This window comes from Mustela putorius, unplaced genomic scaffold, assembly GCF_011764305.1.
Source record: "Mustela putorius furo isolate JIRA1106 unplaced genomic scaffold, ASM1176430v1.1 tig00537350_pilon_pilon_pilon, whole genome shotgun sequence".
NCBI lineage: Eukaryota > Metazoa > Chordata > Mammalia > Carnivora > Mustelidae > Mustela > Mustela putorius.
This window is the reverse complement of record NW_025422471.1, coordinates 18,682,542-18,699,067: the sequence shown is the minus strand read 5'-3', so window position 1 is coordinate 18,699,067 and position 16,526 is coordinate 18,682,542. Positions and strand designations below refer to the sequence as shown.

Below are 16,526 nucleotides of genomic sequence, written 5' to 3'. Positions count from 1 at the left end.
AGACAAGCTCTGCCAGTGAACTCTAATAGCAGCATGAAACAAAGACATTAGAGATTTAAAAGTCACTTCACAGAGGAATGTTCTCCCCACAGACATGTGAGTTTAATAGTGAAAGAGAAAAATGAATGTGATATTTGCTACAAATGAATTTGTTAGGTTGACATCAGTTAGCAAATAAATACTTCAAAAATGGGAGACATCTTAATCATGAATGTAAATGAAAATTGGATGAACCACCCATCATAGCACCAATGGCTTTGAAAAAAAAATTATAAAGGTCTTTAGGATAAACCAAAGTCACTGGACCAGGTGAACTGAACTGTGACTGAGAGTCTTGACTATAGTAGCATTCTCTAAAAGGTAGGGTGTGCACATAGAGATGTCTTTAAGTTGCAGGAAAAGTTAGAATTTCTGTCCTATTTCATACTAGCTTTATCTTAAACCAGACAAATACGGATCACATTTTTACAATATTTAATGTGTGCCTCTGTGTGTGTGTGTGTGTGTATGTGTCCTCTGTGTGTGTGCGTGTGCGCAGGCACGCACGCATATTCAGTGGTCAGTGACACTAAATAAAATTTTTACACTGTGGAGCCACAAATTTAAAGGGCAAGCTAGATGCACAGAGATACCAGAAACTCTCCCTCAAGACAAGGTAAGTGGTCATGGCTATGCACTGGGCTCTGAAAGGGCTTCCTAATCCAACAAATATGCCCTGGGAAAGGGAGTCACCTCACTCACTGAACAGTCTATAAAATATTGTGGTAAAAATCGGCACAAGAGCTTCTTGGTACGTTTCAAGTTCCCCATCTATTGCTGGCTAGCCCTGCAAATTTTTAGCAAGCCTCTCAGACTCCCTGTGGCCTCATGACAAAACAGAAATAACTTAGTCACTGAGAGAGTTCCTTTAAAGGCACAACAATATCACTGATTAGAGGAGATTCTCATTTTACTTGGAAGTCTTCACAAATGCTTGTCTTATTTGAATCAGTATTCCCAGGTTCTAAATTTCACTCACTGGCAAATCTCCAGCTCATCTATTTAGAGGAAAACAGTTACTATTCTTAAAACTGGATCTCGTTAATAAAAGGTAACAAATATGTTACAAATTAAAATTCATTCGCACACAAAGGAATCAGAGGTCCTTTAATTCTTGTTATCATAAAAACACAAATGGGCATGCTGTGCACACCATTCTTATAAGTTCTGTTGTTCAGCTTTTCAATGGTCTCAAATACTTCTTCTGAGCTGAAGCATCCAATTCCCCCCATTTCTGTTTATTGCTTCTGGACTGTTGAATCATGACAATTAGGGCGTTGGTAATCATATATGCAGGCAGATACAGTGCCAAACATATCTTTCGGTTCCTTGCACCTGGCATTGTGTTTTGCAATAGTAGGTGTCTTAAAAATTTCTATGCAAAATTTTACATTATGAAGCCACTTAAAATAACCTGTGAACCACAAAGCCTCCCTCTAATTTCTATGTACCATCGAAGCTTGTTTCCAAAACTGCACCCTGAACTTAATCAAATGTACACGTTAGCAGCTACTGTTTTGTACATTTTGCATATCTTGCTGTAGGTCAGTGCTAGTTTATTAGTGCTTCATACCGGCTTAATATGTCTCATTGCTTTGTCTTAGGGGATCCTTATTTTTTTAAAGCTGTTTATAGAGAGATAGATACCAACCCATAGAAATGGCCTAAAGGTAGAACAGATGGAAAGGTATGGGGAAAATTTTAAGTATTAAGTAGATAAACTCTGCATGATATATAAGTTATTATTTTTTAATCTGAGAGAAAGAGAGAGCACAGAGGGAGAGGGTGAGGGAGAAGCTGACTCCCTGCTGAGGAGGGAGCTTCACGTGGTCCTTGATCCCAGGACCCTGAGATCATGACTCGACCTGAAGGCAGACGCTCAACCAACTGAGCCACCCAGGCACCCCTGTAAGTTAATTTTTTAATGGGTCATTTTAAGGTTAGATGGTTATATCTACAAACTAAGTAAATCATATGATGTCTGTTTGTTAACTTCATCAGAAATTAGCTGGTGGTCCTGGATCATTTTCTGATTACTTTGGACAGAGTCATAACGTAAGATACTAGAATCTATAGCTCTCTGAGAGTTTTTAAAAGGGAGGATTGCCTGGATGGTTATCTTTTCTATAATATCCACGATTTATTTTATTTTATTTTAAAGTAATCTTTACACCCAACATGGGGCTTGAACCAACAGCCCTGAGATAAAGAGCTGCATGTTCTATGGACTAAGCCAGCCAAGCACCTCTACAATATCCACATTTTAGATGAACAAGAGAAAAAACTGAGTTTTAGAATACTGATGTGATCTGTAAGCCCTAAAAATCAGATTTTTGGACTTTAAACTATGCTCTCAGTGTACTAGATTGATTCTGGCTGAACTTCCCTTTGCCTTCGAAGTACTTGCTATATAAATACCTTAACGCAATTTTTTTGCTCATTAAAAATTTTTTTCTAATTGGATGGTAGAGATTACTTTTGATAATTGCGAGCTTACAAAAAGTTGAAAGATAATTTATAGTCTATGCAAAGTACAGAAATCTTTGACTCATTTAATAAACCCTGAAATATACTAACATTATGAAAGATGGAAGCTCTTTCACAATTGTACATAAATTGTTTCATTACTTGATCTCTTTCATGTGGGCTTATTGGTTACTGTATGTGAGATTTTGGAATAGTGAAATGGAAAACAGTATTTCTTCATATTGCCAAATGTCTTCCAGGGGCCTAGAGATTCCTTGATCCTTGAAAATCTTTCCTTCAGTTTCTCTGTAAATAAATTGTCCAAAGGGCAAGAGAAATTAATGGCTTTATAGAAGTTATGAATTTTATGGCTAGAATACCGCCTTTTAAAACTCCGAAACAGACTGGATTGAAAAAGGTTTATTTAATTTGAAAACTTAAATTCAACTGCTTTCTTACACATTTCCACAGAATTAGTATTGAAATGAAGCTGTGTAGGGTTATTTGCAATTTTGACAAAGGTCAACACTAAAGTGTGCAGCCTAACAACTCTACTAATTCTACTAATTTTGTTGAAATACTATGCAGACTACCTTAAATTAGCAAACGTCTCATGAAATAGACCAAAAGGTCATTTCCTAGGTGACATTTTCCTTCCTGTTAGTCATTTATATTATGCTACCCTTCATGAAATCCGAAGAACTTTTAACCAAACTTATGGATGGTGACTTATCCATGTTCTATAATCACCACCAATAAGGCAATGAATTCATGCATGATATATTCACTATAAGAGAATTTATAATTTCTTATTTTAAAAAATATTTTTATCAATCCAAGTTAATTCTTAAGAGTGCTCCTTGTACAGCTGCATCTACTAGACCAAAATATTTCTTCACAATTTATAAGACTATCATCAGTAATACTCCTACCCCTGTTAGAATGTCATTAAACATCTCAATTCCATGCCGCATTTTAAGTAGTTTGTATTATCTAAGCATAAATAAGAAGATCTGACCATAAATTTGCTCAATCTGTTGATAAGCCACTGAAAATGGTCATAAAAACACATAAAAATTCTAGTAAGGATACGATTTCAGTAGAGAACACTGCCAAATGGCATAATGTGCATTTTATGCTATTAATATTATTATTACTACTCACAGGTAAAGATCTGAAAAATCTGTCACTACCTAGATAAAAAATTTGGATTTTTTTTGTTTGCTAATGCAAATTTATGTAATTTAGCAACACTGCTCACAGTTTGCAACTGAGCTGGTAGCATATTACTTTACATTTCGTTTTATTGGAAAATCCCTTTTAGATAAAGGAAATAATATGTATATGTATCTTCATTCTTAGTTATGAATTGTGACATCAGATTATGCTCTCCTGAGATTATAGAAATCACCAGAAGGAAAAAAAAAGAGGGAGCTATCCATTGCTGGAAACCTACTATGTGCTTCCTTGGTTCTGTCATTTGTCTGACTTATTCCACCTTAAAATATGACAAAACTTATGGGTCCTTTGTTTGGAAACTAACCACAGATTATTATTATCTGATCCTAAAGCATCTCAGTGAGTTAAATGTCATTTTATTTTTAAAACAAGGATTAAAATCTAATCCAACCATGTGTTAGGAACATCCAACTATGAGTCAGGAATGATTGGCTTATGAGGTTTCAATTTAGGAAAGATTTTTTGAAAGGCAGAAACTGCAATTTAACCTTCAGAGGCTTTTGGAAAACACACTGGTAGGGCTTCTTGTTCAAAGTTTTAAAGAACATCAAACACATCAAAGTGATGGAACAACATTTTTCCAGAGGTCTGAGAAATGGTTCTCATTTAGGACTGCCTGTGGACTTAACACATTTTTGCCATGTTTCTGCAGGAATAGCATAATGATTTCATGATTAACAGTAGCTCAAGGATGTTAATTAGTTAGGTAAGATCACTTCCAAAAAATAACACAAGAACATTTGCTGGAGAAGCAGCTGGGATTTGTACCATATTATAGAAGAGACTGAAAGAAAACTTAGAGTAATCACAAGAATCAGATGTTAAAGTGGTATTTGAATACATAAGAATTCCTTAAAAGAATATCTTAAAGAGTTCCTTAAAATACATAATGACTGGGCCAAAGGGCTTTTGGGGGTTTCTTTTAGAGTAACTGTAGTGTCATATGTTATCCAAATACGTTTTGGCAAAACCTACTAAACTTAAATAAAACTCTCATCATTAGAAGATTATATGTATAGTTGATGTATATAAGAAATTTCTTAAAAATCAATTAGCAGGAGATCGGTAATGAAGGAAGGGAATTTTAAATGAAAGATATGTTTTTTCTTCTGAAGGGCTATTTCTCAGAACTGATGCATCTTACTAAAAACACAACTAAAACTTACAAATTCAGAAGTCTCAAACAAGGATAAAAACTGACTTTGTATCAGTAATTCAAAAACAAAATCACCCTAGAAGATGGCAGAGGTGTGTAGCAGACTGAGATGACATCAGGTTGCAGGAGTTCAGATAGATAGTTATCAAACCATTTTGAACACCCACAAAACCAATAGGAGATCGAAGAGAAGAGGAGCAGCAATTCTAGAAACAGTAAATTGACCACTTTCTGAAACGTAGAATGTGAGGAGAAGTGAATCTAAACGACAGGAAGATAGACTGTTGGGGGGTGGGGTGGCAGCTCCCAGCAAGCAGTGGAGCAACAGAGCACATATTCAAACTTTTAAAAGTCTGCTTTACTGAGAGACATCACTCCAGAGGCTAAGTGGGGGTGGAGCCCTGGTGGGGACAGTGTGGTCTCGATCCTGCGGGGTCACAGAAGGATCGGGGTTATCTGAGTGTAGCAGAGCTCACAGGTATCAGAAGGGGAAAGCCAGCTACAGAGATGGAATCAAGGAGTGAGCTCTCATATTACCTTAACTGTGATCCATGGCACAAACAGGTCTCTGCTCCTTGAGCAAGGACCCCACAAGTAGCAGATCCAGGGAGAGCCACCGGCAGAGCAGAGCAGCAAGAATCTGGTGGGTTTGGAGATTCCAAATGGGGCTATATGTCAGAGACAGAAATGCTCAGTCACAGGCCGGGTGAGCTTGGAGTGTGGCCGGAGACCAGAAAGATGGGAGTGATTGAGCGCTTTTCTCTGAGAGCACACTGAGGAGAGGGGCCCCGAGCTCTTGGTTCCTCTTGGCCAGAGATTGGGAGGCCGCCATTATCATTCCTGTCCTCCAGAGCTCTACAGAAAGCGTTAAGGGAACAAAAGCTCCTGAGAGCAAACTCAAGCAGATTATTTAGGCTGGTCCCTGGCAAGGATGGCACAATTCCACCTTGGGCAAAGACATCTGAGAATCACTACAACAGGTCCCTCCCCTAGAAGAACAGAAAGAACATCCAGCCAAGACCAAACTCACTGATCAAAAACAGCGGAATTCCAGAGAAGGGGAAAGCAAAGCATGGAATTCATGGCTTTCTCCTCATGATTCTTTAATCTTGCAAAGTTAATTACATTTTTTTAATTTTATTTTAAAAAAAGTTCTTCTTATTCTAATTTTTAAAAACTTTTCCTCTTCTTTTAACTAGTTTATCTTAATACCTTTCTAAAAAAAGCTTTTAAAAACTTCATTATTATAGTCATATTTTATCCTTCATTGTATCTAACTTTATTTTTTGTATACATAAAGGGTTTTTCTTCTAAAAAATTTTGGGATACAACTTCTTCTAATAGATCAAAATATACCCTAAATCTAGCACAGGACTTTGTTCCAGTCTCCAGCCTGAGCAAATTCTCTCCAGTTTCTTTTTCTTTCTTTTCCCAACCAACTTATCAATTCCTTTTTTAGAATTTTAAAAAAAAATTCATCTTTAGAGTCATATTCCTTCCCTTCTTCAGTTTACCTTTATTTTTGTATAGATATAAGTTTTTCTTTCTTTAAAATTTTGGGAGTTAGTTTCTTCCAAGAGACCAAAATACACCCAAAATCAAGTAGGTGGCTCTGTTCTATTCACCAGTCCAATATGTGTGTGTGTATATATACACATATATTTTAATTAAAAAAATATTTTTAAACTTCTTTTTACCCCCTTTATTCTCCCCTGATTTGGTGTCTCTTCTGATTTGGTTAGCGTACATTTTTCTGGAGTCTTTGCCACCTTCATAGTATTTTATTCTCTCGTTCATATATTCTTATCTGGATAAAATGATGAGGAGGAAAAACTCACACCAGAAAAAAGAACAAGAGGCAGTACCAAAGACTTGGGACCTAATCAATACAGACATTGGTAATATAGTAGATCTAGAGTTCAGAATGATGATTCTCAAGGTGCTACCTGGGCTCAAAAAAGGCATGGAAGATATTAGAGAAACACTGTCTGGAGAAATAAAAGCCCTTTCTGAAGAAATAAAAGAACTAAAAGCTAAAATTTTAAAAAAGCTATTAATGAGGTGCAATAAAAAATGGAGGCTCTTACTGCTAAGATAATTGAGGCAGAAGAAAGAATTAGTGATATAGAAGACCAAATGACAGAGAATAAGGAAGCTGAGCAAAAGAGAGACAAACAAAACTACTGGACCACAAGGGAAGAATTCGAGAGATGAGTGATACTATAAGATGAAACAATATTAGAATAATTGGGATTCCAGAAGAAGAAGAAAGGGGAGGGGCAGAAGGTATATAGGAGCAAATTATTGCACAGAATTTCCCCAATATGGCAAAGGGAACAAGCATCAAAATCCAGGAGGCACAGAGAACCCCCTCAAAAACAATAAGAATAGGTCAACACCCTGTCATCTAATAGTAAAACTTAAAAGTCTTAGTGACAAAGAGAAAATCCTGAAAGCAGCCCAGGACAAGAAGTCGGTAACATACAATGGTAAAAATATTAGATTGGCAGCAGACTTATCCACAGAGACCTGGCAGGCCAGAAAGAACTGGCATGATATATTCAGAGCTCTAAATGAGAAAAACATGCAGCCAAGAATACTATATCCAGCTAGGCTATCATTGAAAATAGAAGGAGAGATAAAAAGCTTCCAGGACGAACAAAAACTAAAAGAATTTGTAAACACAAAACCAGCCCTACAGGAAATACTGAAAGGGGTCCTCTAAGCAAAGAGAGAGCCTAAAAGTAGTAGACTAGAAAGGAACAGAGACAGTATACAGTAATAGTCACCTTACAGGCAATACGATGGCACTAAATTAATATCTCTCAATAGTTACCCTGAATGTAAATGGGCTAAATGCCCTAGTAAAAGACACAGGGTATCAGAATGGATAAAAAACCAAAACGCATCCATACTCTGTCTACAAGAAACCCATTTTGGACCCAAAGACACCTTCAGATTTAAAATGACGGGATGGAGGGACGCCTGGGTGGCTCAGTTGGTTGGACAACTGCCTTCGGCTCAGGTCATGATCCCGGAGTCCTGGGATTGAGTCTCGCATCGGGCTCCCGGCTCCACAGGGAGTCTGCTTCTCTCTCTGACCTTCTCCTTGCTCATGCTCTCTCTCACTGTCTGTCTCTCAAATAAATAAATAAAATCTTTAAAAAAAATAAAATAAAATGACGGGATGGAAAACAATCTACCATGCTAATGGACATCAAAAGAAAGCTGGGGTAGCAATCCTTGTATCAGATAAATTAGATTTTAAGCCAAAGACTATAATAAGAGATGAAGAAGGACACTATATCATACTCAAAGGGTCTGTCAAACAAGAAGATCTAACAATTTTAAATATCTATGCCCCTAACATGGGAGCAGCCAACTACATAAACCAATTAATAACAAAATCAAAGAAACACATTGACAATAATACAATAATAGTAGGGGACTTTAACTCCCCTCATTGAAATGGACATATCACCCAAGCAAAAATTTCAACAAGGAAATAAAGGCCTTAATGACACACTGGATTAGATGGACATCACAGATATATTCAGAACATTCCATCCTAAAGCAACAGAATACACATTCTTCTCTAGTGCACATGGAAAATTCTCCAGAACAGATCACATCCTGGGTCACAAATCAGGCCTCAACTAGTATCAAAAGATTGGGATCATTCCCTGCATATTTTCAGACCACAATGCTCTGAAGCTAGAACTCAATCACAAGAAGAAATTTGGAAAGAACCCAAAGACTTGGAGGCTAAAAAGCATCCTACTAAAGAATGAATGGGTCAACCAGGAAATTAAAGAAGAATTGAAAAAATTCATGGAAACAAATGATAATGAGAGCACAACTGTTCAAAATCTGTGGGACACAGCAAAGGCATATATTCTTGTGTGTGTGTATATATATATATATATATATATATATATATATATACATATATAAGATATTTTGTCTTATTCTACATGGCATTATGACTCACAAATAATATTAGCTAAATCCAGTTAATCTGGAGTATGACTAGACTATTTCCAATTAAAAACTGTAATACAGCAACAAAGAACCAGTTTAATATTGCCAATATGTATATATATATATATACATATATATATATATAATTTCTTGTTTGTATACACACACAGACACACTGGAATACTATGCAGCCATCAAAAGAAATGAAATCTTGCCATTTGCAATGACGTGGATGGAACCAGAGGGTATTATGCTTAGTGAAATAAGTCAATCAGAGAATGACAATTATCATATGATCTCCCTGATATGAGGAATTTGAGAAGCAGAGTGGGGGTTTGGGGGATAGGGAAGGCAAAAATGACACAAGACGGGATCAGGAGGGAGACATACCATAAGAGGTTTGCATGAATCTCACAAAACAAACTGAGGGTTGCCGGGGGTATGGCGGTAGGGAGAGGGTGGTGGGGTTATGGGCATTGGGGAGGGTATGTGCTATGGTGAGTGCTGTGACATTTATAAACCTGGTGATTCATAGACCTGTATCCCTGGGGCTAATAATACATTATATGTTAATAAAAAATTTTAAAAAATCACCCTATACATTATCTGTAAAAATGTTAATCTTATTTTCAACAAAGATACTAACAAGCATAACAATGTACAGTTGAACAGATTATATCCTCTTGAGGAGAAGATGCTAAAAATAGTCACAATTCTGGAGCAATTCTTACATGAGGTCAAAAAAGAAAAAAAATATATAAGAAAAGATGTCAATTTACCTTGCCTTGGAGATTCTGAATATGTTTTGACACAACAAAAAAATAAACACATACTGGAAGAACTGGTCCTTGAATTGACAGAAAATCTGTCACCAACAGAATGAATCAATTTCAGCATGCAAGTGACTTTAAGAAGACAGTTGAAAAGTCATCTTAAAAAAATGTGATGGATGGAGGTTTGGATCAAAGATTACAGACTGATTCATGTAAAAAAAATGTTTGTTTTTATTTTATCTTTCTAAGGATATTTGCCATTGGCAATCCTTTCATGTAGATATTTCTGGAGTCTGCTAGCCAGCCTATCTGAGCTACTTATGGGGTATAAGATATTTTGTCTTATTCTACATGGCATTATGACAGGCAAATAATATTAGCTAAATCCAGTTAATCTGGAGTATGACTAGACTATTTCCAATTAAAAAACGTTATACAGCAACAAAGAACCAGTTTAATATTGCAAGTCTAACCAGTAGGAAAAAGTTTTTCCATGATTTCTTCAAATTAAGAACTTGAAAACTTCATAAAGTCTACATATCATTAAACTTTAATTCCTATGTTATAAAGACTAGATCATTAACATGAGATTTTACCTTCTTTTCTTTTTTTTTTTAAAGATTTAATTTATTTATTTGACAGACAGAAATCACAAGTAGGCAGAGAGGCACGCAAAGAGAGAGGGAAGCAGGCTCCCTGCTGAGCAGAGAGCCTTATGTGGGGCTCCATCCCAGAACCCTGGGATCATGACCTGAGCTGAGGGTAGAGGCTCAACCCACTGAGCCACCCAGGCACCCCTGAGATTTTACTTTATTTTCTTAATATTTATTTATTTATTTGAGAGAGAGAGAGAAAACGCACGTACATGCACAAACTGGGGAAGAGGCAGAGGAAGAGAATCCTAAGCAGACTCCCTGATGAGCTGGGAGTCTGACACAGGCTCTATCCCACAACTCATGAGATCATGACCTGAGTGGAAACCAAGAGTTGGGTGCTTAACCCACTGAGCCTCCCAGGAGCCCCCAATATGAGATTTTAGATTTCTATTTCAAATATTATTTTAAAGTTCGAGGATATTACCAGTTGAGGATCAGAATGATATGCCATTGAGGCCCAAATCGATAACTTGAATTATACTTTGAATTCTTCAATTTATCCACTTATTCATTCATTCAATAAATATTCGTTGAATGCCTACCATGTCAAGTGTTACGACAAGTATTATTCATTTAGGTATTGGACAACAAGCTGAGAAAGTCACAAGAGGCAAGTGTAGTTTCATCCCTCCTGGAGCAAACAGTCAAATCTGAGAACACAATTTCCAATACAGTGTGATAATGGACAGTGAGAGGATTACCGAGGATACAGTAGTACTCAGGAGAGAGCTGAGTACTATTGTAAGTAGTGGTAAGATCTTCCTGTGGTAAGATGAAGCTGGTAGTAGCAGCAAAGGGTTCCCAGAGGAAAATACATTCAAACTGCAGCTGAGGACATCAGCCACACAAGGCAGGGGATACTAAGGGTAGAAGTATTCTTTCTGTTCTTTTCCTCTAGGAAGAGGACATTTATAAAGGCATTGAAAGAGAGAACATTTGGTTTGAGAAAGTGAAGCAAATTTAGAAGAGTGTGGTAAGAGATGAAATGGGGCCAACTCCGGCAAAAACTTCGAAGCTATATTAAGAAATCTGCACTTTATTCTGAGGCTGATAGGGAGCAATTGAAGGGTTTTAGAAAGGGAGTAAGAGAATCATATTTGCATTTTTGAAAAAAAAAAATCACTCACTGCTCACAATTTAGGAAGTGGATTTTTAGAGAGTGAGACCAGAACTAGGAAAGCTGGTCAGGAAGCTTCGGCAAAACCCAGGTGAGGGAGGGAGTGGTAGCCTAGATCAGGGAGGTGGCAGAGGGCATGTGAGAAAGGAAATACGCAGTGTGAGTGTGTATGTGTGTGTGTATGTTTGTGTGTGTGTGTAGACATACACCCTTCTGTCAAAAAGCTCATAAAACATTAAAAGGAAAAACACACACGAATTATCCTTTATGCATAAGGGCTAATGAAAGAGCCCAATAAAGCTCCAGATCAATAGAGATCAAGACAGAATGTCAGGGGAAAGTCAAGGGAAAAGTGACTATTTCTGTTGAGAAGATTCTATTGGACATTTCAGGTGACTTAGAACAGACTCAGGTGGCAAATCAGGTTCTATGAGGGGTAACATTTGTTGCTATTATGATTGTTTTGTTATTTTCAGAAATGTAATGAATTACCACAGTTTTGAAACTCACGGATACAGCATAAAAATCAATAATGAAACTCCTATCTTTCAAATAAAATGACCTCATTATGGAATTAAGCTGTCTTACTTTTCTTTGCCACAGAAGACATTAACAAATTTGCGCATACTTAAAAGTACTCCGCAATAAATGCATTAAAAGAAGATTCCTTTTATAAAGCACTGACTATAACTGCACTTCATTTGCAAATGATAAATAGACTGCAGTGGCTATGCTTTCCTTGTATAGGCAAGCTCTCTTATGAGAATGTAATCAAATTGCTCCATTGCTTAGCAACCACAGGTAAAGAGCTCATAAGTCAGGAGTCATGATTCTGTGGGAACAATCTGCAGGTCAATGGCATGATTTCAGGCCAGTCTGGAATTCTGCGGTGGCACTTTCAAACCAATACCGACAGGATGCATTAGAACAGATGAGAGTTAAGATGCACATGTTCTCATAATCGATTGAACTGGCCTATATATATTGTGATCTGGCACAATCTAGGGCATCAGTCTGACAGAAGCACCTATAAATTAACATCACAGTAAATGCAGCACACAGCTATGGCTTCCTAAGGAATTTTTGTTTTACCAATTTTAGGTAAGCCAAAGAGAAAGGAAGGTACACTTAAATGAGAATGAAGGCAAGGACTCTGACATTCACCTAGCCAACAGGAAATCTACTAAGGAAGAGGAGCAGGCATTGGTGAAAGGCTTTTTGAAAATATTACCTGTAACCATTGTGACTGGTCATTGTGGCCGGAGGTCCAGGCATTCACTTTGCCCTGTTTGTCCAGCCGAGCTTTCCTTGGTTCCCAAGTGAACATGTCCATGTTGAGAGTCCTGAAGATGCTCGAGGCAGTGATCTGATAGTCTTGTATATGTCCTGACTTCATCCCGAGAGGCTCCGAGCAGCCTGGAAGAAAATGAGAAGGATTCCATGGGAAAAATAATTTATTGCCCTGGAAGTTTTCTACGTTCATTTTGGATAGGCAAAATAAGATGAAGCTTAATGCTATTCATTTCCCCAAAGAGAAAGCATCTAAATTCAAAAAAGGCTATAATCAGAAATAAATCTGGAACAAAATCGAAAAACAAGATAGCCAATTCAGGCTATTTTGTCTGAATATATTTTGGAAAAATTGAAAACAAGGCAGACAATTCAAACTACTTTTCTGTGATAGATGATTTTGCAAAATGAAAACAAGGCTGAAATGCTCTCTCCTATCTCATTACTGATAGCCTCATGACTATTCCCTGGTTTTCAACAGTTTCATTGTGTCTTTAAAAAAGAACATTTTCTCACAAAGTATACTTGGTTTTCTTTTATTTGTTTCCATAATATCGCAAATGAAAATTCCCTCAGTACAAAGTCATTTTCACAAAGTGCTCCAATGGTGTATTTCAAACTGGACAGCATTTTGTTTTCTGAGAAATATCTGTTAATCCTTACTGCTGATTCTTATAGCACCAACATGGCTTCCTCTAGACATCGAGGAAGCTTATATTTACTCGATGGATACTATGTGCCAGGCACTGTGCAAATACAGAATTTAAAATAATAGATAATAGAAGAAAATGAGGTAATTCTAGCAAAAATCTTTATTGTACAAGCTTTCTTATAAAAACTTCCATTTTGATCATACTCAGTGACCTCTAGTATTGGATATTTTTGAAAGATTTCAAATCTGGAACATATCTTTTCAGTTTCGTCATGGTATGAAATTTGGGTTTGTCTGTTAATGAGAATTTGTGTATATATGCCCACATACATGTGAATACCCATACACATACACACAATTTCTTAAAGAAATTTACACACAATTTTCCAATCTTGAATTACAACTGTGATAAAATTCCACTCACAAAGCTCATAATAGGAAGCACGATTCTATTATCATATTAGTCAGTGGTTGAGTCTTCCATATGTACAACTGCTACATTTTGACCAAGGAACACACAAGATGAGTTTGATCATCAAGAAACCCAAGTGAAAAGGGGGATTTCTCCAATTAAGGCCATCTCCTGGTACTCTACTGGTTCCCTTCTTAGTCTCTCTTGGCTTTTTACCCATTATTTAACCACTTTATGGTGTAATAATAATAAACTACCTCAAAAAATATTCTAAGAAATTAGTTAAAGTATTTAGAAACAGTATGGCATATAGCTAACATTCAGTAAATGTTATTTCCATAAAGCTCATTTTGACACATAATGTTAAATCACCAGATCAGCAGATCAGTAAGCACTAAAATAATGTAGTAGGACTGGTTACTCTTTCTGAAACTAGGCTGCTTTAAGTTCAGGCTCTAAGAGAGGGAGCTTAGAACTGTTCACTGATAAATAATTCTTAACTACAATTAATAGCTTTCTGTTCTAGTCAATCTAGATCACTGCCTTCTTGAAGCTTCTCCATGTTTGGCTTCACCTCCACCTTCTAGGAAATGCCTTTCCTATGCAAACATGGCCAAAACTGACATGGAGGGTTAGCCAATTATGTGCCTTAGCACAAGTCTTGCTGGAATTCAGGTGTAGGAAACCTAGACCCTAAGTCTCAAGGTAAAAATAGTTCAAATTCCTAAATATATCTTCTGGAGGAGAAAAATCACATGACAAATTTCAAAGATTCTAGAAAATTCCAAAATCTTAATGACACGCTGTTTATCTACTGGCAGTTCTAAGGTAACATGCATTGTCTGCATTATAGATTTCTGATCTTTCTATTATGACCACCAATGCTCCCTACACCCACCCTGCCCTGATAGTGGGGTCTTTGTAAAACTGCTTGGGTTGAAGAAAGATATAAGGGAAAGGGAAGTTGTTTTTCTCCTTTTGTGATATAATATTTGAAGTCAGATGCCTTTACTTCGATCACTTCTGCTTCATCATAGAATTCATTTCATACCCACTCTGTTGTCTTGTATCTAGCCCAGAGCAAGTGCTGAATAATTTTTTCAAAGAATGGGTGAATTAATGACTAGTCCTCCTCTAATTACAGCCATGATTCATTTCATTCTAACTATCTTAAATCATACTCCTTTCAGAGAATTTAGGGGATTTTCTTTTTTAAGTGTCTAGGGAAAAGATTAACTGTTGATCTTCTGGGCAGGCTGAGAGATCCTTTTAACAGCTTACTGAATACAGTAAGGCAGACCTGTGCTTTACAGCATTGCAGGGGATTGTGGGAAATCCTTTGGCACATTATAGTCCTGTTTATTTCCTAGTGCTATAGTTAACATCTCTGCCAATTTGCCTCACACCACAAATTTTCCTTCTCATCCACATGATTTCATATGTGTAGATGTGTAGACTTTTACCAGAACAGACAGCACCTGAGCAAAATGAAGTATTAACAAAAAATTGATTATTTCGAGAGTGAGGTGTCCTAGCTTTTAAAAGCATCCATTGAGAGATTTTTATCCTCTGCATGCAAGCTTAAAATCAATTGTGGAATCGGGAGATGGGGTGTGGCTTCTTTTAAGAACATAAAATCTGTAAAGTGTCAGGTGTAGACTCCTGTAAAAGCTGAAAGTAAAATATATTCATACCTTGGGGGTGTAACTGTGTCTTGTAAGAAAGAGTGACCCCCATGAATCAAGAGACTGGAAAATTGGGGATGGCGATGTTAAACAACTAAAAACCACGGGGCTTGGCTTCTCCTTGATTGCTTTATGATGAATGACTTAGGGATGACACTGGCCTGTGATGATAGAGTGACATGTAATATAAACTGCACAGCAATGATTCTGTTGAGATTTCTGGCTGTCAATAAATGGGTTCGAATTACCAAAATAAAGAAAACATCATTGTTAGGATAATTAATGGTACTAAAACCATATGTTGGTTACTTTATAAATGATGCCCATAGATAGTATGAAAATGTGATTCTTAAAACAGATTCACTCATCTGACCAAATGTCCCTAATTCCTTTAAATGTAATGGGTTCACTTAGAGTTTGGCTGTTTTTAATAGTAACTTTGATTTGCTAAAAATCACTCTCTTTCTTGGCATCACAAAGAAACCTAAGAAGAGAAGAGAAAGAGATATAAAGTGTGCATTTCAATGTCTGTGCATTTCTTTTGAAATGAATAAAAAGCTCTCAGTTGTCCATTTGGAAAGATGTGTCCTATTTTTAACTAAATGGCATTGTTGTAAGTCTGATAAAGTCTTTCATGCTAAAAAATGGGCACACATGAATTTTTGGCTTTTTACAAAACAGTTGGTTGAACAAAATCATCTCAGGCCATAGTGGCAAAGATAGTTTTTAAATGTTGATGCTAGAAATACAAGAACCACCACCAAAAATATAGCACCGTGAAATGCCTAGAAAAGGTTTTTTGTTTAGTTCAGAATCTAGCTATATTGAAATGGGACCACTGTGAGATCCACACATTAAGTCTTGATCTTTATATCTAGCACTGATGCTCCTGGAAGACAAGAATTATTTAACTCTGAATCCTTTGATAGATTTATCTCTGAGCTGGATAATCAGTGTTTGTACAGTAAGCAGGTTGCTAGATAAGAATGACATCAGAATGAATTTATAGTAGCTCTCATGGTTTTGAAGTATTACCTCCCTGGGAGGAATGATAAATTTA

General features: G+C 36.7%; 1 protein-coding gene across 3 annotated transcripts in view; it reads right to left on the bottom strand.

Annotated features, from left to right (window-relative positions):
• The window catches only part of EDIL3 (EGF like repeats and discoidin domains 3), a 404,801-nt gene that overhangs the window by 91,555 nt on the left and 296,720 nt on the right, over positions 1-16,526 (bottom strand). For all 3 annotated transcript variants that reach the window (XM_045074412.1, XM_004759122.3, XM_004759121.3), the window contains one exon: positions 12,659-12,843. In XM_045074412.1, coding sequence (XP_044930347.1) covers positions 12,659-12,843 — 185 coding nt within the window. The remainder of the gene's footprint in view (positions 1-12,658; positions 12,844-16,526) is intronic.